The sequence below is a fragment of the Antechinus flavipes genome, chromosome 6, assembly GCF_016432865.1.
Source record: "Antechinus flavipes isolate AdamAnt ecotype Samford, QLD, Australia chromosome 6, AdamAnt_v2, whole genome shotgun sequence".
In the NCBI taxonomy this organism is placed as follows: domain Eukaryota; kingdom Metazoa; phylum Chordata; class Mammalia; order Dasyuromorphia; family Dasyuridae; genus Antechinus; species Antechinus flavipes.
The window spans coordinates 151,067,968-151,095,308 of record NC_067403.1 but is presented as its reverse complement, the minus strand read 5'-3'; the positions used below and the strand labels follow the sequence as shown (position 1 = coordinate 151,095,308).

The following is a 27,341-nucleotide window of genomic DNA, read 5'->3' as shown; positions in this document are numbered from 1 at the left end:
TTTGAGGGCGTAATACAATACTAACCTGGAATTTTAAAAAGCAAACAATGACAACATGCAAAGAACACATGGGGCACTCGCTCTTGGCAACGGTTAAGGCAAACAAGACCTATGGGAGTGCCTAGAATGATACAAGGCCCTTCACAAACTTGGAAACATCAGGCGACTTATTCTTTTCTCTCCGGCACATAACCACAAATGGCCAAAGTGAAAGCGGAAATGAAGTTACCAATAAATCCTTCCAATTCCTGAAGTCAGGAAAGTGAGCTGGGTAGAAACATTCACCCAGGATTGATGTGGTTGGTTCTCTGCTGTTTGTGCTTCCTTCTTGAAGGGGACATCAGGGAGGTGTACCATGACATGCAGGTGAATTGGATTTAAGCGAGGAGGGCTGGGCAAGGTCACCAGCTCTTGCCACCTAGGGCCTCTGTCTCTCTTTCTCCTTGCAAGAAACTTGGGGCTTAGAGTGCCTTCATTTTAAAAAACATAGTTGCTCACACATAAAAGCAGCTAGTTTATTTTGACCATGTAGCTTGGTTTATACATTAGTATGATCACAATATGTTACATAAATATGAGTGACATTGAATATAGAATGAAATCGTATAAGTTTCCTAAAACTTAATTTAGTGAAGGTGGCCTGAGCTGCTGTTTTTCAGACATTTTCAGATATAGTAGACTCTTTGTGACCCCATTTGGGATTTTCTTGGCAAAAAATACTGGAGTTGTTTGTCATGTTGCTCTGTCAAATGGTACAATGGAAAGTGATATGAATATGAATGAGGAGACGTTGCCAAATGCTTCATTTCTACACTCTAAGGACCGTGGGATCTTTCCTTCTGACTTGCCGCTGAAACCTCCCATCTAGTTGTCTCCCTTTAGAAAGTGATATCAACTCTGTGGCTCTTTTCAACAATGAGGAGACTCAGGTCAATAGACATGATTGAGAAAGCCATCTATATCCAGAGACAGGACTATGGGGATTGAATGTGGATAACAACATAGTATTATCGCCTTTTTTGTTATTGTTTGCCTGTTTTTTTCCTCATTTTTTCTCTTTTTGATCTGATTTTCCTTGTGCAGAATGGTAAATGTGGAAGTATGTATAGAAAAAATTGCACAGGTTTAACATTTCCCTGCTATCTATAGGAGGGGGTGAAAGGAAGGAAAGAAGAAAAATTTGGAACAGAAAGTTTTTTAAGGGTAAATGTTGAAAACTCTCTTTGTATATATTTTGAAAATAAAAAGTTATTATTTTTAAAAAGTTTACCTCTCTAAGACTAAGGATTGTCGGATTTTTCTTTTTGTATTCCTAATATTTAGTACAACTGTTCTTACATATTAAGGTCTTAATTTTGTTTTACTTATTAATTCATTCTCCTGTTTATGAACTCTTCTTTAGAAGAGTATAAATTATTACAATATAGAATTATTCAGCAGAAAGACTAAATATTGTCTCTGTTAGCATTCATCCATCCTTCCCCATTTTTATATTGGACTTAATGTGTCAGTTGTACTAGTTAGCTTTGTCAGTTTGTCAACAGAAAATATCTCAATTAAATCTTGCTTTGTTTATTCAACACCACCCATGCTGATACTAACCTTTGCTCATGAACAAACAACTTTCAGTTGCTAAGATTAATTTGTATTTCCAGGTTCATAAAGTGATCCTTACCTCTTTGTAGTTATTTCTCTGGCCCTCTCTTTATCTGAATCTGTCTCTCTCTGCCTCTGTCTTTCTCTCTGCCTCTCTCTTCTTGCTAGAAACTTTGGGCTTAGAGTGCCTTCATTTTAAAAGCATAGTTTGACCATGTAGCTTGGCTTATACATTAGTATGATCACAATATGTCACATAAATATGTGTGACATTGAATATAATGAAATAGTACAAGTTTCCTGAAACTTAAGTTAGTGGAGGTAGCCTGAGCTGCTGTTTTTCAGACATTTTCAGACATAGTAGACTCGTTGTGACCCCATTTGGCAAAAAATACTGGAGTTGTTTGTCATTTCCTTCTCCAGTTTTTTTTTTTTTACTGGTGAGGAAACTGAGGCATACAGGGTTAAGTGATTTGTACAAGGTCACAAAACTAGTAAGTGTCTGAGGTCAAATTTGAATTCAGAAAAATGGGTCTTCTGGACTATAAGTATGGTACTCCATCTACTGCACCAGCTAGCTGCCTGAGCTAGATCAAACTCATCTAAATTCCAGATAAGCCTCCATAATATCCCATCTTTCCCCAACGTTAATGAAATTGATTTCAGGTAGCACAATAGAGATACTACCTGAGTCAGATAGATGAGTTCCAATCTACCTATAATATCCTGACCAAGTCATTTAATCCTGTTTACCTCAGTTTCCTCACATGTAAAGTAGGAATAATAATAGCATCTACCCTCCTGTGGTGAGGATCAAATGAGATAATCACCTCAAACACTTAGCACAGTGCAATGCACATAGTAACTGCTAGATAAATATTAGTTATTTTTGTTTGTGTTATTAATTAGGTTCAAATGTGGAGACTTTAATAGTATTTTATCTTTTTGGCTGACTCCCCAGTTTTAAAAACTTGGTAGGATCTAAAATTATATCATGTCTCATTGAGGGTTGTCATGTCAAAAGTCACAGGCTCAGAAGAATACTGAAATGGTCAAATAGCTAATCAAGGTAGAAAATGTTTATAAAGTTACAGGAAGAACAGAATTGGCAACAGCACATTCCTGAGTTAAGTACAATCTCAACTCCATTCCCCCTTCCCAGAGAATAGTAAACATATTCATCAAGAACAGAATAGGGGAATTGGTCTAAGGAATTCTGAAAATATGGTCAAAAGAAATCGACCATCTCCAAACACAGCAGATCCATTCTGAGGATAATCACGCTCATATTTTCCTCATTTTAATTATCCTTTGTTGAGCAGGATTTCCCTACATGATCCCCTTTTCCTATTTGGTAAATAAATGTTATAGTCTTATGTTCATATATATGTGTATGTATATATATACATACACATATATATACACACACACACATATAAATATGTGTGAATGTATGTATGTATGTCATACAGTCTGTGTATGGGAGCTTGAGGTGAATGACTACAACATAACAAGAGGAAACTTCTCTCAACATTTGATACTTAAAAAAAAACTGTTTTGGCTTCATGTAGCTACAAAAGTGAAAAAAAAAAGATTATTTCCATTATTCTTCACCATTATTACTAAAATCTTAGTTCCCTTAGATGCATTAAATCTTGGTTGTTGTTTTTTTTTTCTTTCTTTCTTTGCAAAATTTCAATAGTTCATGGGGTGACACCAGATATTGAGAGAAAAGTCTTGAGGGCTGTGAGTCATATTTTTGAAGGCGTTGCTTTGAAATAGAATATTTTTCTAAAGACATGCTAGTTCACACACAAGGGAGTAGAGACATTGGTCAGAGGACTACTGAAAGCCAGAGCTAACAAAGAAGCAGAATGAGCACTGAGGGAAAAGTAAGCAAAGTTTTTCTGTATTTTCATCACAAACTAGAAAGAAGGGTAAAAGAAAGAACACTGGGAAATGAATATAAACTGCTTGCATTTTGTTTTTCTTCCCGGTTATTTATACCTTCTGAATCCAATTCTCCCTGTGCAACAAGAAAACTGTTCGGTTCTGCACACATATATTGTATCTAGGATATACTGTAACCTATTTAACATGTAAAGGACTGCTTGCCACCTGGGGGAGGGGGTGGAGGGAGGGAGGGGAAAAATCGGAACAGAAGTGAATGCAAGGGATAATGCTGTAAAAAATAACCCTGGCATGCGTTCTATCAATAAAAAGTTATTTTAAAAAAAGAAAAAAGAAAAAAAAAAGAAAATATGAATTCTACAAACTATAATACTGAACAATAAGATTCAACCAGGTAGTCTAAGAAATATGTCTTCCAAGAAAAAAAAAAAACATCATTAAATACTGGGGGAACCAGGTATATCAACTGGTGAAAAAAAAAAAAAAGAAAAAAGAAAGAAGGGTAACTGCAGTCTTCTAGCATCTGAATTATTTATTTAGGGAAGTGAAATTTCAGGAGAAGTTTGCTCATGCAGACAACTATTTAATTGCTACAGGATGAAAATGGGAACTATAAGTGGAATGATTACGGAGAAATGGTCCTTTCTGACTTTGGCAGTCGCTGAAGGAATATATTTTAAGTAGTTTTGACTAGAATGTTAACACCTTCTGCTCTGACTGTTGTATTCTGATACAGTTAAGTGATGTTATGCAAAATGTAGAAATTAAATCTATAACAGCACCAAAAGACTGGGCATGCCCATGAGGTTACTTAAAGATATGATTTTTGTCAATTACCTATGTGAGGATAAGAAGTGAGGATGGTTCTCATTAAAGACTTGTTTATGTGAACAAAAAAAATAACTGAGCATGTGAGAGAAGAGAGAAGCATGTGTGTATGGTGGACTCTTTAGGAGTCTATGAAGCCCATGGACTTCTCAGAATGGTGTTTTTAAATGCATAACATAAAAATACAAAAATAAAAATATAATTATATTGAAATGCAGTTATTGAAATGTAAAAAAAACCACCAAGTTGAGAACCACTGATAGAGTTTTAAAGTTTACAAAGCTTTCTGAGCCATTAAATATAATTCTAAAAACAATCAGGTAAAACCAATAACATTCTATTTATCTCACTTCAGAAGTTAGCAACTTAAGGAGTTTAAGTGATTTTTCTAAGAGCAGGCCAATGCTTTTTCTAAACTGAAATATGGTTTTTCTGTCATTCTATACTGTTTCTTGCAAGTTCATATAATTGAAAAGAAAAAGTTGCTTAAATATCAGAGATTGGGTTCAAGTCAAAAAGATTTTCCTTATATGCTTCTTTTAGCACAATGGCCTAAACTCTCAGGGGTCCTCAAACTACGGCCGGCGGGCCAGATGCTGCAGCTGAGGACGATTATCCCCTTCACCCAGGGCTATAAAGTTTCTTTATTTAAAGGCCCACAAAACAGAGTTTTTGTTTTTACTATAGTCTGGCCCTCCAACAGTCTGAGGGACAGTGAACTGGCCCCCTATTTAAAAAGTTTGAGGACCCCTGGAAAAGATCTAGAAGGACAAGAACAAAGAATACCTCAAAGGACCAAATAACTTTTTATGCATCAGTTAAAATACCCATTTATAGAACCAAAGTTGTAACTGAAGTACAACCAATTTAGTAAGCCGATTATATTCTCATTTTGACATGGATCTATTATTTGAAAAACTAACTTATTTTTTCTTCCTAAATTCTTTTTATGCCATGCAGATATATTAGCTAATATATACTGAACATTAGTGTTTGAAATGTTGAGAATGAATTTGATGGGAGGATGGTTTCCATTATTTTTCACCATTATTACTAAAGTCTTAATTCCCTTAGATGCATTTGGTTAATTTTGAGACTAGCTGATTAATGTAAAGATTATATGAATCTGGTAACTGCACCCTTACCTCCTATGCTAGTTTTCATGAATTAATTTAAGCTCTTCTGAATACCATCTTTTTTGAATGAATTACTAACCTAAAGTCTATGAATTTATGATCAGATCTCCTGATGGCCCTTAAATCTCATCTAATCTTAAACTTTGTCTACCCAGGGTTACATACAAGCCAATAAGATATTTTTCCAGGGCACAGGCAGCAAGGCTTCTCACCTTTCAGAAAAGGAACTATGGAGTTAGCTCCATTGGGACCAGCATGGAAAGCAAGCCATAGTGGCTGCTCTGACACTTTCTTTCATGAGGAATGTTTAGGCAGATCCTCCATATGACTTTTCTACATTTTCCCACCTGTTGCTAAGGTGGATCTAGCATGGATGTCTCATCCCTTCTGCTTTCTCTTTCCACTCTTTTATTTTTGGGGAAATCTCTCTACAGATGCTTTGGATTTTGAAGGGTTGTTTTTCATTTATTTTTGTTCATTTCTTTCCCTTTGCAGTCCAGAATTTCCTGGTCGTTCCCTTCTATGTGAAAATTAATTCTAAAGGCCCTAAAACTAGACCTAAGCATCCCTTAATGCACCTGCCATTTTCCCTTAATTCTTTTCTTCCAGGAATGTATCGTCTTGTAGTCCACTCAGCACATCTTGTGTCTTAATACACCCCATAACCTTCATGGGCACAAATATCACTAAGACCAGGGACAAATAGAAGTCCTTATTGAAGCGGATGAGGAAATAGAAGGACTAGAAAAATGGCTGAAGATGATGAGCAGGGATTCAGGCATCTACCAGCAGCACATACCCCAGCACCTCAAGAACTAGGAAGAATGAGCACTAAGTGACTGACTGTTGACTCTGACATCAGCCAGCTTGCTTGCTTCAAATAGTGTGATAACCCTCACTTTCCTGAGAGCCTCTGCCAGGGTCTTTTCCATACCCCAAGAGGCAGGGTTGGCTTTGCTAAAATTCCAAAGTAGGCAAAGCTTCTTCCTGCCTCAGTTTCAGACTCCTTCTTTCTCCTAAATCACCTCTCAGTAAGACTTCAATCACTAATTCTCTCATACTGCTGCCCTTGTGTCTCCCACACAGTAACCCACTTGGACCATCCTTTACTACAAAAAGGTACCAGGGTGCAAAGATAGCTGTTAACATTCTGCACGCAAAAGCCCAGTTCCTCCAAGGGTGCTGACCTTTGCTGGAAGTTGGGAGGCAAGAAAGCTGATTGAGAGAATTCACCTTATTGCACTGTCTTGGGGCTTCTCTGACTTTTGCCCAGGAAGCTCAGAGGGGAAAATCTCATTATGCAAGATCCCATCAGCCTTGGGCACCCCACCATCATTCTCTCTTCCTCTTATTGTGGAACGGCGCTATAAACTTTTAACCTTCCATTTAAAGAGGGGGAAAAGTTCAGAACTGTCCTTATTTCTCATGTGGCAGCATTATGCTTTAACTTTTCTGACTTTTTTCACCACACACCAGTAATGGGTATTTTCTGTTTTCTTCTTGTAAAGGGCAGAGACCTACTTTTTTTTTTTTTCTTATTTCTATCTCTAGCCCTTAACACAGCATGTAGCACATGATAGGCACTTAATAAATGTTTGTTGATTAAACAACCCTAATATATTAGTGCTTGACAATATTTGCATTTTAAAAATAAGTTTCTCCTTAACCCAACCGAATCCCTAATTGTTGAAATACTATGTCAGCTAATGGGACACAAAGAAGGGAGGAAATGCTCTGTGGGGACATGGATGGGGTGAATCCTTTGTACTTAGAAGCTGCCACCAGGGAGATTGCTCCATATTCAACAGTTCTAAGCTGTTTCTGATTTTCAGTCTCTTTCTTTCCTCTACTTCTGAGCCCATGGTTATACTGAAAGTTATGAGGTCAATTCTCCTTTCTTCCATTGCTTTTCATGCCAATGTCTCCAGCCTTCAAACAGCCATGTATTTCTACAAATGTAGTTATTCTGTATCTCAAACGTGCAAATGATGGGAAAAGTTCCAGTCTTGAGGAAGGTTATGCTGGACAACCCACCCTGATTGAATGTTTCTTTTTCTTTTTTTTAATTTTATTTTCTCCAGTTACATGTAAAACTTTTTTTTTGGTTATATATGTACATTCATCTTTTATCTATTTCCATGTGAATCATGTTGGGAAAGAAAAATCAGAATAAAAGTGAAAAACCAAGAGGAAAAAAACAGAAAGAAAAAAAAAAGTGAACATACCATGTATTGATTTACATTCAGTCTCCATAGTTCTCTCTGGTTGCCGATGGTTTTTTCCATCCAAAATTTATTGGGATTGCCTTGGATCACTGAATTACTGAGAAGAACCACGTCTATCATAGTTGATCATTGTACAATCTTGCTAATGTTGTGTATGTTTTCCTGGTTCTAAAATCAGCCTGTTTAACATTTTTTATAGAACAATAATATTCCATAACTTTCATATACTATAATTTATTCAGCTACTCCAAAATTCTCTTTTCATTTTCCAATTTTTGTTACCACAAAAAAGAGCTTAGAGTGCTTTAAAAAAGAAATTATTTATTTATGAAATAAAATAAGCACTTCCATAACATAGTGTTATAATAATAAAAAGATGACTATATATAACATCCAAATCTATGACTTACAACTTGATGTTCCTTTTAAATATATAATAAAGTTACCATGTAAATTTCTTTTTTTCCCTTTTTTCTTCCCTCTTCCCCACTCTAGAGATGGCTACATAAGACACAAATATGTGTGTGTGTGTGTGTGTATATATATATATATATATACCCTCACACACAAAGACATATTCACCTATATGTGTGTGTGTGTGTGTGTGTGTGTGTGTGTGTGTGTGTGTGTGTGTGTGAAAAATCCTATACATCTATTTATCAGTATTTTTTCTGGAGGTAGATAGTATCTTCCTTCATATATGTCCTTTGTAATTAATTTGGTTATTGATAATAGTCAATATGACTTAGTTTCTCAAAGCTATTAAAACAATATTATTACTGTATACAATGATGTCTTTTCATTATTTAATGCAATTCTATCCATGTTTTTCTAAGATCATTGAGCTCATTTCTTATAGCACCATATGGTTCCATCACAATCACATACCACAAGTTGTTTAGTCATTCCCTTCTTGCAGTGGAGTTTCCCATGCTTACATTAGATGCCGATATTTATGGGTATATAGAAATATGTCATGTGAACATGTTCTTGCTATTTTTCCTAGGTGATTAAATGCAAAGCTGCTGTATTATGGGGCCCGAAGCAACCCTTTTCTCTTGAGGAAGTGGAAGTTGCCCCACCAAAAGCTGATGAAGTTCGAATTAAGGTACATATACTGCTAACTTGGACTTTTTTTTTCTTAAGAGAAGGCCTGAGATTTCTGTTTTATAGGGAATTGTCAAAAAAAAGAAAGTCTCTCTTCCAAAGCAGATCAGCAACCTCCCCTCCCCTCCCTTTTCCTTCCTTCGCCTCTCCTTTCCCCTCCCTTCGTTTCCCTTCCCTCCTCTCTCCTCTCCCTCCCTTCCTCTCCCCCTCTTCTTCCCTTCCCTTCTCTTCCCTCTCCTTCCCCTCCCTTTCCTTCCTTCTCTTCCTTTCTCTTCCCTTCTCTTCCCCTTCCCTCCCTTCCCTGCCCAGCCCTGCTCTTGATCCATGAAACTTGGACCAAGGCATCTTTCTTTCTCTTAATAAATATTTATTGAACAAGCATCCTAATAATACTGAAAAGTAATAGTTTTGTTGTTACTGTTGTTTTTTGCAAAATGTCCTCGACTCAGCTAGCCATAAAATATTTCCTATTGATTGACATTAGAAATATAACTGCACTGCCCTCTATACTTGAATTTCCTGCCCCATTATCCTATCATTCCTCATCCTTTTAGCTGATATTTACAAACATTCCCACTTTGAGTCCTTTAAAAGTTAAAACTAGACCAAGCTATTCCCCAAGCTCTTTTTATTTTATTTCTCCTCCCTCGCAGAGCCAAGCTGTTAGTAAATTGTTGATTCTTTTCCCCTCATTTCCTGCCTATTTCAGCTCCTGTTACTCTGACCCCAGCACAGTACAGTTTTCTTAAAAAAGAAACCGTCTAGCTTTTTCATTATTGTTCCTCTATTTTCAAATGATTTTAATAACCCTTTTTCTTTCTAAAATACCTTGCTTTCTCCTGTTTCCCTTTCCTCATCCTTCGAGAGAGCTTTCTTATTACAAAGAATTCTTCAAAAGAAAAATAGCAAGAGAAAATAGTTAGCAAAATAGACCCATATATGAAAAAAATTCAATCTTACATGCCATGCTCAACTGTCAGAGGGGCCCCAACTCTGCAAAGGAGTCGAGGGTAGGAGGAATTTATTTTTTCGTGTCTCTTGTCACCAAGTATGTTAAGATTTTGTAATATTGATTTTCAGTTGTTCAGAGGTGATTATTTTCTTTACCAATAAATCTAAGGGTCATTTCCGCTCCCTAGCTTTTCTGACTTCTCAATAGCATTTGACACTGCTGACCACCTCCACATTCTGGATACATTCTCTTTTCCTAGTGTTAGAAATACATTCTTGACACTGAAAATCAGAAACGGAGGAAATTTCATTTAACAAGAATCATAAGGAGTCATCTTAACCCTTCTGGCCCGAAGCAAGTTCTGCTCTTCTTCAGAAAGAAGGAGCCCTGAGCACAGAATCAGGAGAAGCTTTATACTTGCTAGGGTGGCGCAGTCCCTCCCTTCAGAGAACAGATTGGTCCATTCCTTCCAGATTTCTGATACTCCCACCACATGTTTCCCCAAAATATGTTCTCCCCCCACCTCCATCATACATCCCAGTTCAGGAATAAGGGAAAACTTCTCCTATGGGGTGTGTTGTTTACTATTCAATTAGCCTATTAAGCCGGCAATGACCCCAACTAATTTGGGCTGGATCAGTTATTGTCTTAAATCTGTGGTTTTCTCAAAACCACAAGAGTCCTTCTGATTGGCTGAATCCACCTGTATCTTCCTAGCTCCCTAATTCCTTATTTGCTCAAGCTGTCTATTCATCACTCAATTCTTCTGTGGAACCTTAATCTTTGTTAAACTCCCACAATTCTATCCCACACAACCTTGAGGCTTTCAACACTGTGGAAACCCAGCTTTTCAGCACCTCTCACACTGGTTTTTCCTAATCATGGCTTTCATCTGATTCTCCTTTTACCTCTCTGACTGCTCCTGTTCAGTCTTTTGTGCATGTTCATTATCCATTTCTCACTTTGTATCTAGGAGCTCTATTCTATATCAGGGCTCTGATCTGGGCTTTTTCCTCCCTTCTCACTGTAACCTCCTCCTCACCTCCCATGTGCTCAATTTGTATTCAAATCTGTATGCAAATCATGTGAAAATTCATTTACTCTGTTAACTCTCATTTTGTATTTGAGTGCTGTTCCTGTAATGTCCACGGAACTCTCATTTTGCGTATCAGATTAACCTCTTGTCTAAATCTGAACTTATCTCCCTCTGCTCTAAGACCATCCTTCCTCTTCATGCTTCTATTTCTATCTGTCTTAATTCTCTCTCAATAACTTTCCACAAAATTGTTCCCTTCACTCCATTTGCATATACCACATAATGATTCAGACTTCCTTCATCTACTACTTTGACAATTACTAGAGTCCCATTATTGATATAGTTTCTCCATTATCTAGTTCATCCCCCAAGGAATTGCTGAATTTATATTTCTAAAAACTCAGTCAGATCATGTCACTGAAGAAATTTTAGCCTTTAGGATAAAACACAACATTCTTCTCCTTGACATTTGAATCGCTTCACAATCTGGCTCCAAATAATCAATCCAGAATGATTTCACATTGTTGCCTTTAATGTATGCTATGGTTTGTAATGCCAGAGAAACTGAAGCGAGCAGAGATTGTTTTTTAATCTTTAATGAGGAGTTTAAGCTAGCTGACCACATGGGACTCTTGTCCAAAGCAAATCGGTCCAGATAAACTAAGGCAGGGGTCTTATATAGGATTTTAGCTAACTAGGGTTTACAAACAGAATACATAACCTACGTATGCAATCTCATAGGGGAAATGGGCAGATAAGGGGTGCAGAGACACTGGGAAGACGACAAGCCATAATTCCAGTAAAGGATCAGGACTTAATCCTGACAGGATAAGGGTCAAGATAAGAAGGTCTAGGGCAGGAGACAGCGAGGAGTAGGGGCAATACACAAAGGGGATGTGAATTATCCTAGTAAAGATCCATATAATGCACCTGGAGTTTATTATCCAATGGTATGTAAAGGGGGTCGAAGCTTCAAGAAAATCTAGTTTTCGTTTTCTTTACATAATATCACATCTCCTACCTCCTTGCATTTGTAGAGGAAACTACATCACTCTCCTTCCTCATCTTCTCTTAGGATTGTTAAGGACACCTAAAGACTCAGCTCAAGTACTACCTTTCTTGATCACCTTTTATATCTCCCTCTCACTTCAAAGCAATTTATATTCACTTACTCTTTTGTATTTACTCATTTATATTTATTCATTTCCTCTCAGTGGAATGTAAGCTCCTTGAGAAATTTGCATTAGCACTGAGCATTTTATCTTGGATATCTTAGCAAATTCTTATTTAGTTGAATTGGAATTTATAAAATAATAAGATATATTCTTTACATTTACATTTTATAGTAAAAATAAATTGAAATAAATCATATGAATTTATATTATTTTGCTTATTTAAAAAATATTTAGGAATTCTGTGTGCTTTGAGTGAAAACCAATTTCCTAAAACCATTCTTATTTCTTTTGCTGGCTACTTTCCCTGGTTCATGCTTCAGTTATCTAATCCATAACCTTGAAACTGTGTTTGAGATCAAACAATCTTTTGCAGCTTGTCATCCTTGTAACAAACAGTTCCTTATGTCTATCACGGGGATGATTATCACAGGTAAAGGCTTCAAAAAAAGCTCACTTTCTTGTGACTTTGAGATCAAACCCAGGGGAAAATGTTATGTGAGATAAAGCTAAAAAAAAAAAAAATCCAAATTATGTAGATCTTTAATGAGATGCTCACACCTTGGCTGGTTCCTCCATTTGAGCACTGTATGTCATGTCATATATCATATCCCCACCCTGTTGGGTCATATTCCTTCATGATGAAAGCACCCTCAGGACAAGAACTTTAGAGTTGGCAAAGCACCCAACTCAATGGAAAGCACTGATATGTGTGTGTGTGTGTGTGTGTGTGTGTGTGTGTGTGTGTGTGTGTGTACGAGAGGATTGTCTTTAAATATAAACTGTATTTCACTTAAGAATGATCTAAGTAAACCCCATCCAGGATGTCCTGTTATCTACAGATTCAATCATCTTTCTCTTTCCTTGCAGATCGTGGCCACGGGGATCTGTCGTACAGATGACCATGCGATCACTGGAGCAATGCCTGCTAGATTTCCAGTAATTGTGGGACATGAAGCAGCTGGGATTGTAGAGAGTATTGGAGAAGGAGTCACTACTGTGAAACCAGGTGAGACAGAGGTTTTTAACTCTGGTACTGAGTTTCTTTTTTCAAAAACAATTTTTAATAACTATTTCTTTTTTTCTTTATTAAGTTGTGGAACAAAACAAGAATTGCCATAACATAATAAAATAAAAAAGATTGCTCATGAAATTGTATTTCAATATAATTAGTTTCCTTTGTAATCCTATATATATTTTCTTTTATGCATTTAAAAACCTTATCCTGTGTTATGATGTCATGAATTTATATCCTGTCATTAGTATATATTTGCTGTGTGACTCTATGCAGGTAATTAATCATCTAAAACTTTCTAAAAATGTAAGTTGTAAAATAGTTTTCTCAAGACTTACTTGAATTGATGCTGAGTGAAATGAGTAGAACAAGGAAATCATTGTACACGTCAACAACAAGATTATACAATGATCAATTCTGATGGACGTGGCTCTTTTCAACAAGGAGGTGATTGAGGCCAGTTCCAATGATCTTGTGATGAAGTGAACCATCTACACCCAGAGAGGACTATGGGAACTGAGTCTGGATCACAACATAGCATTTTCACTCTTTGTTGTTGCTGCTTGCATTTTGTTTTCTTTCTCATTTTTTTTTCCCTTTTTGGTCTGATTTTTCTTGTGCAACAAGATAATTGTATAAACACGAATACATATATTGGATTTAACATATATTTTTAAGATGTTTAACATATATTGGATTGCTTGCCATCTAGGGGAAGGAGTGGAAGAAGAAATTTGGAACACAAGGATTTGCAAGGGTCAATGTTGAAAAATTATTCATGCATTTTGAAAATAAAAAGCTTTAATAAAAAAAATAGTTTTCTCTAATGGTTCAAGCTATTCTCCCAACTTACGTTAAATTGTAATTTCAGGTGCTCAGAGTGTGGTTTCTTTTTTTAAAAATCTATCTGTATTTATCTATCAATATCTATTTGAATATATTTTATTATTTTGCTGATTAAGCTATTAAAGCATTATTTAGTTATTAAAGCATTGTTTAGAAAATATTGCCATTTAATAAATTCATATATATGCATATACATGCACACCATATACAAATACACACGAATACAAACACAGAGAGATCATTTTAGGTAACTGACATTTATGCATATATTTATTTGCTTTGTTCTATTGAATAAACAGGGCTATGTAATTCAGAGGATTAAATTTAGAGTCAGTGGGCCTGAGTATTAAATACCAATTCTGCTGCTTCCCTAAATTTTATTTACTTTATTCCAAACTTAAAAAAAAACATAGCCTACATTATATACTTCTTTATATCAACCCAAACATACACACAATCCTCAAGCACCTAAGATGGATGCCAAGCATATGGCGAATGCCCCCAAAATCTTAATTAATTTGGCTATTTTAAAAGATGGTTCTTAAACAATGTTTCACATAATTTTTTCCAGGAGATAAAGTCCTCCCACTCTGTCTGCCACAGTGTGGAAAATGTCCCACATGCATGAATCCTAAAGGCAATTGGTGTGTGAAGACTGAGTGAGTAACATTTCTACTGAGACTTCATTTTAATTTTTTCATTACTAATTAACATTTAAGCCGCATTTACTTACTGTAGTCTTTAATGTATTGAATAGTGTTACCGGTAAGGGAGTATTGTCTGATGGCACAAGCAGATTTACCTGCAAAGGGAAGCCCGTATACCACTACTTGACCACCAGTACCTTCTCTGAATACACAGTGGTGGAGGAGAGTTCAGTGGCTAAAATCGATGCTGCTGCTCCCCTGGAGAAGGTGTGTTTAATTGGCTGTGGATTCTCCACCGGCTACGGGGCTGCAATGAAAACTGCCCAGGTAAGAATGTTCATGATGTAGTTCATGGAAGATGCTTTCTTTGAGCAGATGTTAAAAGTTTCAAAAGATAAGGTGTTTTTTTTTTTTATCATTTAGTTACTATCTGTACAATATTAGACATCTGAACGTTGAAATATCCAGCTAATCATCGAAATGCCTTTGTTTCCACAAATATAAAGATATTAGACAATTTGAAATTGTTATTCTTCGTTGAGAGATAATTTTGGCTTTAGGAATGGTTTAGGAAAGGAGTTTGTGGATTCAAGTTTGTTTGATTCAAGAGTGAACCTAAAGGCACCAAGAAACATCACTTTGGGGATGTCCTCATTATACAAATACTTCTGTGTTTGTTTTTGTGCAGCATCAGTGGGTATTCATAGTTTAATTAGGAAATGGCAGCAAGAAGCATGCCTCCTTACCAGGAAGTATGAAATGAGAGGAATGATGTCATTCAGAACATTACAAAATTGAACTGGCTGAACTTGAAAGTAGTAAGTAAAGCACAACACAAAAAAAGTACTTACTACCTCAAGTTCAGGTGAGAAGTGGCTGATACTGGATTTTATTTTTTGTTTTTGTTTATTCTAGCAAAAAAAACCTTTATAACATTTGAATAAATGTTAAATACTAAGGGTATTGCTTTTGGCATCTGGACAACCTTTTAAACTTATTTTTCTGTGCCTTCCTTAGAAACATAAATGTCATCCAAAATTTTTCTATTTGATTTTCTTTATTTCCTGTAGTCTTGTGGCCTATTAGATGAGGGCAGCTGAATTTGATACAAATTTGATATCACCGTGAATTAGATCAACTTTGGAGGCTTAAGAAATAGCACAAGTCATGCCTAGACTCATAAGCACTCTTTGGTTCTATTTTTCACCCAAGAAAATTCTCATTTCAACAAGTGATCCAATATCTCCAATAATCATTTTAAAGAGGAAACAAGCATGCATATATAAGAATATATAAGCATCCTTAGCAATTACCATGGCCTTTGGTCATGTTATGCTCATGACTACAATTGTTACAAAGTATGGTAAGTTCTTTTCCCAATATTTGTCAGCTTGGAGCTTTTATTTTCTTTTTCTTCCCAAGGACACTGGACTCAGCATTATTTTAGCTGAAATCTCTTTTTGGATGTTCTATTCCTCTGGGGCCCTTCACAATAAACTGCCCAGTTTTAAGAAAGAAGTCAACATCTAAAAACATCCAACAGTTAACAAAAAGAGATTTATTTATCCCCAGCAGGGAAAAACTGTTTCTCAAGGATATAGCTTTGGTTCAGTTGGATGTAGCTTTCTTCTTACATTCATTTTGTCAATAAAAAGCATGAGGGAAGAGCTGGTGACTTTTTACTCCTTCTTTATTCTATGTTTTCTGTAGGACTCCAAGAATCTACGTCAGGCTTCATATCCTGAATTAATTATTATTTTTTATTTTATTTTTATTTTTTTATTAAAGCTTTTTATTCACAAAGCACATGCATGGATAATTTTTCCAACGTTGACCCCTGCGTAACTCCCTTATATGTTTGCAAGGGTCAGTGTTGAAAAATCACCCATGCATATGTTTTGTCAATAAAAAGCTATAATAATAAGAAAAAAGATCTCTTTGGGATATATATAATCCCAATAGAAATGCTGCTAGATCAAAGGGTATGCACTGTTTGATAACTTGAATTAATTAATTCTTAAAGACACTTTAAATGTCTTTTAAGGAATAACTAGCCTAGTTTACATTGGTAGGGTTTTAAGACATTTCTCCTACAACACAATGGAACTATATTGTTTTAAAATACTCTGTAATTGTTATTTTCCTCTAATTCAGATGGGTCTTCTCTTCCCCAATACCTTTAAATAATAATGTTATATTGCACCTGTGAAGCATATTAATGAAGTAGAACATTGAAGTAAATGATAGTAGGCAGTATGTAATCTACTGAACTGGAGTCTTGACCTGGTTGCTCTTTGGGAAAGAGGTCTAAAAGAACTGTATTTTGTGGGTATCTCAGCACATTTTCTATAGTTAATGATCCAGCTAATGATCCAGACTATGCCAGCAAAAAATTATTTCTGAAGTATGATTGTGTTTCAAAATGTTCTCAAGGTACATTGATATGATTAAGATTTTTTACAATTAACAGATTTCTCTGGAGGTGTTTTCAAAATTTTTGGTTCTACATCTCCACTAATTACTTCCTTCAGAACTATCTTTTATGGATGATCTGATGTTAATGACTAGTCATTTCTTAACAGGTTTGAACATCATGCTAGAATAACTCAAGAATAATCTATTCTAGTTTCAAAATGAATACAATTCCTTTGCTTTCCATTTTCCTAAACTCTTTGTTGCCTTCCATGTAGTTGATGCTTAATTAATCTTGGTTATATTTGAATTTTTTGTTCATTTGTGTCCAATACTGTGTACAAAGATATCACTGAGAAAATGTATGACTGGTAAAGAAAGTAGGTCAGTTCCATGGTGAGAAATGTTGATTACAGATAGCTGAAGGGATGTAGTGGTTTCCACTGAATGTAAAGAGACCCAGATAATGTCCTTTGGGGCATTGGATAGATTTTTCCATACAGACTCAATGATAAGATATGAGCAAGAATCTGACAGAATAATCAATTATAGTTATGCTGTGATTTACACCATTGTACTACCATTATTGTTGAGTTCATGGCTTCAGTGAAATATGGTCAATAAGCAGAAGTCAAACAATTAATCAACAAGCATCCATTAAAGGTCTACTGTGTTCCAGGCATTGATTTAGGTCCTGGGAATTTAAAAAGAACAATTGAAACATCCCTGTCCTAAACAAGTTTACCTTCTATAAAAGGAAATAATATATTCAGAGTAAGCATAAAGACTTGGGTGGAACAGAATAAAGGAGACATTGGGAGAGAAGAATCAAGGAATATCTGATGGAGATTTAAGTAAGGTTCTTGTAGTAATGATATGGTTATGAATTCTTCTTCCTCCATAAGTACCTACATGTGTTTCCTTTCATGACAATTTTTGAGGTGGCAGATAGAATGTAGATTGCTCCATCTCTAATATCTGAATTGTCTATGTTTTTAATCCTGTGAAAATATCACTATTAGAATCAGTTTACTAGTTGCTATAAGCTGGTTTGCTCTAAGTTTCATGTTTCTTAATATTCACAGTACAACCTTGCTTTTATTGATACAATCATTAATTTCTAAAGTTTCATCTTTTTTCATCACCATAGGTCACTCCTGGATCTACCTGTGCTGTCTTTGGGCTGGGAGGAGTTGGTCTCTCAGTTATTATGGGCTGTAAAGCAGCTGGTGCTTCCAGGATCATTGGAATTGATCTTAACAAAGACAAATTTGATAAAGCCAAGTCTGTAGGAGCCACTGAGTGCATCAACCCTAAGGACTACACAAAGCCCATCAATGAAGTACTGAGTGAAATGACTAACAATTCTGTCGGGTATACCTTTGAAGTTGTTGGGCGCCTTGAAACCATGGTAAGTCGTCAGCAAGAATGGAAGATTTGGAGGGGCTCAGCTAAATGGTCAACCTCAGGTCAAAGTTGAGCAATGATAGACTTTACCTTTCAATAATTTGATTAATTTAAAAAGTCCTTTCTGTCTTTCTTTTTCTCTTTATCTGTCTCTGTTGTCTGTTTCTCTTTCTTTTTGACTCTTTCTCTGTACTATGTTAAACACTTAACAATTATTATGTCATTTAATCCTCACAACACTGCTAGGAAGTAGATGCTATTTCATACCTGTTTTATAGATGAGGAAACTGAGGCAAACAGGTTAAGTGATTTGTCTAATAAATGTCAGGCTGACTCAAGGCCCAGCACAATTAATTTTCAAAAGACTTCATCCTAGCAGGAAGGTGTTATTCTCATTCACATTTGACAGATGAGAATTTTCCCTGGGTCGCACAGCTAGTAAGCATTTTAGTCCAGATTTGAAATCAAATCTTCTGCACTTCAGGCCCAGCAATTTATCCATTGTCCCATCCAGCTGTCTAATGAGAAGAAAAGAAGTCCATTCATTTGACTTGAAAGAGTTTAATCTGCCCCACTGATCTCCCTGAAGAGCACAGGAAAGGAAAAATGGAGCCAGGGGCCATCTTGGTGGTTACATGTTCCCAAGGAATCCTTGCCCTTTCACTCCTCACTCTCCCCATCTGGGATTTCTGCTTGTTGATGTGTAAATCAGCCTTGGCAAAGGGACTTTCAGATTAGCTCAAGCACCCTGACCTCAGATTACCAAGCAAGGATTGAAACCCCATTCTCCAAGTTTCTCAGTAAGTTCCCAAATTTAATTAAGGGGTTTTAATGATGGCCCAAGCAAAGATGATGTTTGTAGGAAAGAGAGGAATTTAGAGGGGCTGAGCCAAAGTCCCTGGCAATCACTGTTGGATAGGAAACCATTTTACAATCTCACTGTTGATGCTCTTCAGTGACTTGGTGTAAGTAACTCCTAATTAATGATGCTTGCCTGTCCTTAATGGACTTTGCTTCAATTCTTACCTAATACCATTTAGATTTATTGTGAGGATAATTGATGGCATGCTTAATTAAACTTTTACAGTAGTAATTTATTTGCAGTAGGTATCATTAGGAGTCAAAATAAATTTAAACAACTGCATAATCTCAGGAAATGCTGAGAACAACTGCATTAGTAAGCTCAGTAACTTAGTTTTGGCAAATACCTTGGAGAGAGGGATGAGAGAGAGAGGCAGAAAAAGAGAGAAACATAGAGAAAGAGGCAGAAAGAAAGAGAGACAGACGACAGAGACAGAGAAAGAGAAAAAGAAAGACAGAAAGAGAGAGAGAGGAAGAAGAAAAGAGAGGAGGGAAGAAAAAAGAGGAGGAAAGAAGGAAAGGAAGGAGGAAGAAAAAAAGGAAGGGAGGGAGGAAGGAAGGAAGGGAGGAAGAGAAAAGGAGCTAATACTCAGGAATGACCTATATTAATCTCAGTTTATAAGAAACAGGAAATTTCTTTTCCAGTGCACATGTTTCCTATTACTTTTTAAATCTTTCATGAAAAATCAACAGAGAGAATGACTCAAAGATTTTCAGTACTGTTTTATTATTCATTCATCTTAGGCTGTGTGGTTCATGGAACTTGTTTGAGAAATGTTGGAAGTACTGAGAAGAGAAATAGAAAAAAAAAATCCCAACTCAGTTAGCAAAACCATCAAAGTTTCCATACCTGAGTTTAAAAGCTGGCTCTGCCACATGTTCCCTTGGGACCTTAGGAGAGCTGCTTAACCTCTCTAAACATCAGTCTCGTCATCTTTAAAATGAGGGGCATATTCTCAAAGAATCCTAAAGTCTTTTCTAGCTCTCAATCTGCAATTCTATGACTCTAAGTTCTGTTTCCTTCCTTCAGGGAGAAAATGTTTATAGCAGGAAGACCAAGAACTTCAGGGCCTATACAATATTTAAAATGGGTTTCATTATATAAGAAATTAAAATTATGTAAGCATGTGGAGGCATCTTTAATTTTTTAACAAATGATTCCTCATGCCTGGAATGAGCTTCCTCTTTGCTTCTACTTCATAGAAATGCAAGTTCTCCAAAAATCTCAGCTTAAATTCATCATTTTTCATGTTACCCCAGTTGCTAGCACCTCTTCCTCACCACAAAATTAACATTTTTTTCAATTATTGGCTCTCTAGATCTTCTCATACTTTAAGCGAACATGTCATCTCCCCTCTACACTTATACTTGAAAGTAAGATCCTAAAAAGCAGGAATCATTTAACCCACTGTCTGACAAATAGTAAGTTTCAAAAAGAAATTTGTTGATTCCCTAATTTAGGAGACAACTCATCGATGGCTATGGATAAGGCATGGATCCTTTTCCATTCTGATAGACAATTTAAGGAATACATTTTTCTCTTTCACTGTACTTCAGATTGATGCCCTGGCTTCCTGCCATATGAGCTATGGGACTAGTGTGGTGGTAGGAGCTCCTCCATCATCTAAAATGCTCACCTACGATCCCATGCTGCTATTCACTGGACGCACCTGGAAAGGATGTGCTTTTGGAGGTATGTGCACAAGAAATGGGAGGTATTCATTCAAATATGTGTGAGAAATTGTGCTGAGCATTGGCCATATACACAAGAAAGAAAGGGAAGAGAAGAAGATGTAACTGAACAGAAGGGGAAAGAAAGTCCTTTTTCTCAAGTAGCTTCTATCCTAATGGGGAATAATAGCACATAAAAGAAAACAGGAGAAGTGGGAAGTGCAGGGGTAAAGGACAATTCATAGTCAGGAGAGAAATGAGTGTGGATGGCATTGGCTCCTTTGGAATAGTGGTCTTGAGCAAGGAACTCAAAACAGAAGAGGGATCACAGATATGGAGACAGCTTTAGAATGAGAAGAATATTGGAAATAGAAGAGACTTGACATTCCCATATGTCCTTTGCCAAGTAAAAGAAAGCTTATAATGTTATAATATTTTAACAAGCATGTCATTGCCAAAAGAAAAGGAAATTCTTTGAGATATTTAGAGAACTCCTCTCTTTCTCTCTCTCTCTCTCTCTCTCTCTCTCTCTCTCTCTCTCTCTCTTTCTCTTTATATATATATATATATATATATATATATATATATATATATATATATATATATATATATTTAGAGAAAGCTATTTAGAGCAGGAAAAACAGGGAGAGAAATAGCTAATTCTTCCACTGATTGTCTTAATACCATCACTCAATTCAAGTTTTCAAAAGGTTTAATTCATTTTGAGTTAGTTCATAGACATATTTTCTCTAGAAAGTGTTTTTGTGGCTATAATTAATGGTTAGGCTAATTTTTATTTGATTTCTTTTATCTCAATTTCACTTCTAACACGCCTAGAACCATAGAGCTACCTCCTGTAGCAAAGAAGAAAAAATAAAGGGAGTTGGGAAGAAGTTCACCAAATTAATATATTTAAAAGTCTGACACTATAGAAAAAGCTCTGTACCTGACTCTTTGTGATCTCAGTTCTGTGGAGTTTTCTTAGCAAAGATATTGGAGTGGTTTGCCATTTCCTTTTCCAAAGATTAAGTTACTTGTCCAGGCCACACATCCAGTATGTGTCTGAGGTTAAATTTGAACTCACAAGCCCTGAACTCTATCTACTGAGCCATCTAGCTGCCTCAACATACATAGTTCTCTACAAAGAGAAAGGAGAACTGTGGTTTCTCATCTGTCTATTAGAACAAGCTGAAGCATTTTAATTATAAAACATTCCTTTCTGTCTATGTATATTTGGGGTGGGATGGGAAGCATTCTTTTCATTTGCATTGTTATCATTGCATATTGTTTTATTGCTCTTGCTTATTTTGCAGTAGTTCATATGGGTCTTAACATGATTCTCTGTAGTCTCCATAGTAATGATTTCTTATAATGCCATAATATTAAATTATATTTCTATACACATATGGAAATTCTAGTAGGCTGTATCATTCTGGGCAATGAACACATATTTCCTAGACTACTAAATAGTATTTTCAGTTCCTGAATTAGAGTAAATAAGAAATTACAAAAGGTTGTAGATTCATACCAAGATAGATGAGTTGACCTTCACAATAGTAAGTCACTGAATAGTAATTCAGTGTTTAAAAGTTACAGAATCATTTTCCTTACAACAATTCCATGATATAACTAACACAGACATTATTTTCTTTTTTAAAAAAATAATACAATTGCAGGTCACAGAAGTTAAGCAATGTGGCCATTGTCATTTTCATAAATATCAGTCCCTGTCCTCAAAACCAGCCTTTTGTCCTGAACAACAGCATTTTTTTTTTTTTACTTTCTTATTCTGTTGCCATTGATAGATCAGAACAAACTGACCTTTATTTTGTTGCTTGTGAAAAAAGGGGTGACAAGGAGATGGGGAGAGAGAAGGAGACTGAGTGGAGATATAATTTAACATGAAACAGATAATATTGTGAAGTCCTTAGGTTCCTGATCAAAGTTATATACCATTTTAAAAACACCATCTCTTTTCCATGAAATGTACCACCTCTCCTTATTTCTCTCGATTATCTTCTCTTCTATGATTCTAGTAAATACTTTGGCTTTAAAAAAAAATATTTTATCTTTCCAAATACATGCAAAGATAGTTTTCAACATTAATTTTGGGAAAACTTTGAGTGCCAAATTTTTCTACAAACCAACAAACAACAACAAAAAAGGTGAAAATGCTATGCTTTGATCCACATTCAGGCTCCATAATTCTCTTTCTGAATGCAGATGACATTTTCCATCCCAACTCTACTGGAATTGCCTTGAATCACTGCATTGTTAAAAAGAATCCAAGTCACCACAATTGGTCATCACATAATCTTGTTACTGTGAACTTTGTTCTCTTAGTTCTGCTCCTAGTAAATACTCTATAATAGTTTCCAGGTCAAAAAAAATTCTATACTTCTTTGAAACAAATGATAAAATAATAGAAAAGGGAAAGTAAGATACATGAAAATGTTATTGAAGGTCTGACATTGCTGAGTTCAATATATGGTTAAGTGAAACATTTATGGCATCCCTGCCCTTGAGAATTTTACAAATTCAACATACTTCAGTTTCCCTAGACAAAATGTCCTGGTTATACTTCAAGGATCTCTGATTTAAATCCCCACCTGGGTAATTGGGAAATTTAGTATATGATATGCCCAAAGGGTAATCACCAGCTACTACTTACAGTAGGTATGGGGTTTCCAAACTTCAAACATTAATAGTTTTGTTTGTTTTTATTAATCACTGAAAATTTAAGGATTTGCACCTGAATACAAAGAATAAGCCCAAAGTGAATAGTCTTCTCCCTTAAGAGATTTGTATAGTTTTGTACTCAGCCAATATCTTTAGTAATTGCTTCCCATCAGTGTTTCAAGTTGCTATGTTTCCTGCTGGACCACTCCCAAACTTCCAGCAAGTAATGGTCATTTCATCATTGAGACATTGTTCCTGCCTCCTAGTCTAATGAAGATATTGTGAAAAACCTCTCTATATAAACAAGATGTATGCAGAATATTAAATGGAAGTAGTCAATAGAGGGAAGGAAGTAGCATTAAGCACAGCATGAAGGGGAATCAGGAAAGATTTCTCACAGAATATGAGATCTTAGCTGAGAAATTAAGAAGCTAGGAAACAGAGGGGAGGAGGAAAAGTATTCTAGGTGGAAAAGACTAGTGGAAAATACCCAGATGGAGTGTCCCCTGTGAGAAACACTAAATAGGAAAATGTTATTGAATCACAAAATGTGAGTATATGGGCAAGGAGGTGTAATAACTATATATTTTACCAAGTTGTTTTAATATAAAAATTTGCAAATTATAAAGATTTATATAGATATGAACTATTTTTCCATTACTTAAGTTCCCTAAGGACATGATCAGTATAGTGAGATTTCATGGATGGCATAAAACTTTTGTTAGTTGGTAAAGGATATGATAGTAAAAAGCTTGGGCTGCCCCTGCCCCCAATTTACTCTTTTCTTGCAAAAAAAAAAAATGTTTTATAGAATCCAAGAATGTCATTAGATTTTTTTTATTCAAAAAGATATCATTCAAAGGTTAAGTCTAGGGAAATATACTTAAGTGATCAATGGATTGTTAATTCTATTCACTTGGGTTTAAAACCAGTGCAGATGGCAACTTTCCTCCTACTCCTGCACCCCTATACATACACAATTTCTCAACCTGGGCAGTTTTTATCCATTTAGTCCTGTAAATCCTAACTAGGCAAGCCAATCCACATTGTGTTTTGAAGGACTATGGAAATGTTTAGTCTTTGTGCAAAGACTCTTTGCTTTCTATTGTGCCCCATCACCATGCCTGGCACATACTAAGCACTTGATAAATGTTTGCCTACTGATTTTTAAAAATTGTATAAATAATAATATATTGGTACTTAATTTTTTAAGGTTGGAAAAGCAGAGATGATCTCCCAAAACTAGTGTCTGATTTTATGGCAAAGAAATTTGACTTGGACGAGTTAATAACACATGTTTTGCCTTTTAATAAAATCAAGGAAGGATTTGACTTACTCTACAAAGGAGAAAGGTAAGTATTTTAATGTTGGTCATACCAAAAAATTCAGTGTGCATAATATATCTTTGTAAGTTTCATCATCCTATACACATGATATTTGAGATTTCAAAAATATAAAAATCTTTGTGAGATTAATATTGCCTTATCCTAGATGAATATATATACATATTTATATTTTCTTGGTAATTTGTACATTTTTTTTTCATTCATTGGTTCTATTAGTTCTGTTTCTTTAACAAAATTGGAGGTCACTTTGATGATGTCAGCTAGGTTCAGTGTAGTAAAAAGGACGCCAAATATAAAGTCAAATGACCTGGATTCAAATGTCTTACCTTACCCCTTATAATCATGTGACTTCATGAATGGTGAGTCACTTCATGTCTCTGATAAGGTTGGCCTTGAAGATGGCTAAAGTCTCTGAGTCATGATCTTATGGGATAACTTGTGATATTTGTAGTAACTAAGAATTCTTGACATTGTACCCTGATACTCCTAGGATGATGCAAGTGATTTTCCTTTTATTTTTTTGCTGAGGCAGTTGGGGTTAAGTGCTCAGGGTCACACAGCTAGGAAGTGTTAAATATCTGAGGTCAGACTTGAACTCAGGTCCTCCTGACTTCATGGATGGTGCTCTATCCACTGCACCACCTAACTTCCCCAGAAGATGAAAGTGAACAAGGATGCAAATGATTTGAATGTAAATGACTCGGATTTTATTTAAATTTTTAAAAATTGACTCAAATTTCCTTTTTGTCCTTTTAATCTCTTCTCAATTGAAAAAAGAAAAGTAAAACAAAATTCTTGTAACAAATATGTAGGGTCAATCAAAAGATTTCTATGGCCATATCCAAAAATTTTGTCTCAATCATTGAATCAAAAAATTCTTGAGTTTTTTACCCTGCATCTCATGTTTCTTTATGAGTGTTCTAGAATTATATTGATCCCAGTTTTTAAGTCTTTAAAACTGTTTTTACAATATTAATGTTACCAATTATTTTCTTGGTTCTGCTCATTCTGCTACATTTCACTTCATAAAAGTCTCCCAAAATTTCTCTGAGACCATCCCCTTCACTTTTTCTTACATTATACTGTTATTCTATAATATTCATATACCCTAACTTACTCAACCATTACCCAATTAATGAGCTCCCATTTTATTCTCAATTCTTTGCCACTACAATAAGTGCTACTATAAATACTCTGTACATGAGGACTCTTTTCCTCTCCTTGAATGCAGACTTAGCAGAAGTAGCACTGGATCAAATGGTATGCACAGTTTAGCATCTTTTCCCAATCCCTTCATTTTACAGAATAGAAATAAGGCTCTAGAAAACCAGAGAAGTGGCTGAGTTTGATCTTTCTACTTTAGGTAAAAGCCAGCAATTCTGGAGGCAAAAGTTCCCATTTTGAATATCAACATTCCACTTATATTTAATGGCATCTCTCGTAGGAGACTATAATCTCTTATTTGAATGAGAGAAGAAGAAAACAATTTTTATGAGAAAAATTTATTGCTCTGTCTCAATTCTTCCTCTTTGCAAGAGCAGCTGTACATTGTGTTTTCCTGGGAGCAAAGGCTCATGAGTAGTAGATTTAGATTTTGGACAGACTCTAGAGCTCATTTATTCTAAACCTTTCACTTTCTATGTGTGAAAACTGAGCCCTGGTTTTGGATCTAAAATACATCCCTTTTTACAGATCTGGAGACTAGGAAAAATGGCATCAGGATTCACCCCCTGCATCTCTCAGACTTCTAAAGTTTCTCACTGGGCTTTACTAGTTGATCTTCCAGATCCCTCCTTTATTTAAAGAAATACTACACTTACTATCTATGTTATATATATATTCTTCTGCATGGGAAATTAAGTATGATATTTTCACAGGTACTTGCCTTATAGAAATTAATCCACTCTAAAACTTTTGGGTAAAGGATTTATGTGTCATAGATGACTTTGAGTTCCTTCTTGCTTTACTATTTTAATCTTTTAATCAGGACTTGGTACTAAGTTCTTTTTATTAAAAGATATAGAAACAAGACATTAACAACATTTGACATCTTCTATTTCAGCATTCGAACAGTGCTTCTGATGTGAGCTCCAAAGAGGCAGGAGGTATACGTGGATCTATCAGCAGCTGGCTCTTTGTCGTATATTTTGCTTTCCTATAATTATGATGGAATATGTGTGCAATCTTATATGGGTTGAATACAAAACAGAAATTGAGTACCTTGGAATAAATAAATTGTGATTAACATTGTCTTTGACACCATTTAATTTATCTGGGATAGTAGCAGAGTATTCATGTTGTTATTTTTTTAATTTGTAGAAAATAGACATACATTCACTGCTTCTGACTGAAATAGGAATTTTAAGTGAAATACCAGATTCTTGGATAAAAAGTAATAAAAGTTTTAAGATTATTCAAGAATTGGGATCAGGATTCCCATCACCTATTTTCAAGCTAGTCATTGAATGGAGTGGGATAGTGCTAAAATGAAGCA

General features: G+C 35.5%; 1 protein-coding gene across 2 annotated transcripts; it reads left to right on the top strand.

The window, feature by feature from the left end:
• Positions 1 to 345: 345 nt before the first annotated feature.
• Positions 346 to 27,092, top strand: LOC127541241 (all-trans-retinol dehydrogenase [NAD(+)] ADH7-like). Of its 2 annotated transcripts, none has more exons than XM_051966474.1 (9): positions 346 to 366; positions 8,703 to 8,804; positions 12,834 to 12,972; positions 14,396 to 14,483; positions 14,582 to 14,798; positions 18,034 to 18,294; positions 20,709 to 20,844; positions 24,715 to 24,853; positions 26,910 to 27,092. In XM_051966474.1, the coding sequence occupies exons 1-9, from the start codon at positions 361 to 363 to the stop codon at positions 26,932 to 26,934; spliced, it is 1,113 nt and encodes a 370-aa protein (XP_051822434.1). In that variant the 5' UTR covers positions 346 to 360; the 3' UTR covers positions 26,935 to 27,092. The 2 variants fall into 2 exon arrangements, with proteins under 2 accessions (XP_051822434.1, XP_051822435.1); XM_051966475.1 differs by lacking the exon at positions 346 to 366 and adding an exon at positions 3,383 to 3,488.
• Positions 27,093 to 27,341: the final 249 nt, after the last annotated feature.

Coding starts and splice junctions, on each gene's coding strand:
- LOC127541241 (XM_051966475.1), top strand. Junction 12,973..14,395: donor AGTCACTACTGTGAAACCAG/GTGAGACAGAGG, acceptor AATTTTTTCCAG/GAGATAAAGTCCTCCCACTC. Junction 14,484..14,581: donor AATTGGTGTGTGAAGACTGA/GTGAGTAACATT, acceptor TGTATTGAATAG/TGTTACCGGTAAGGGAGTAT.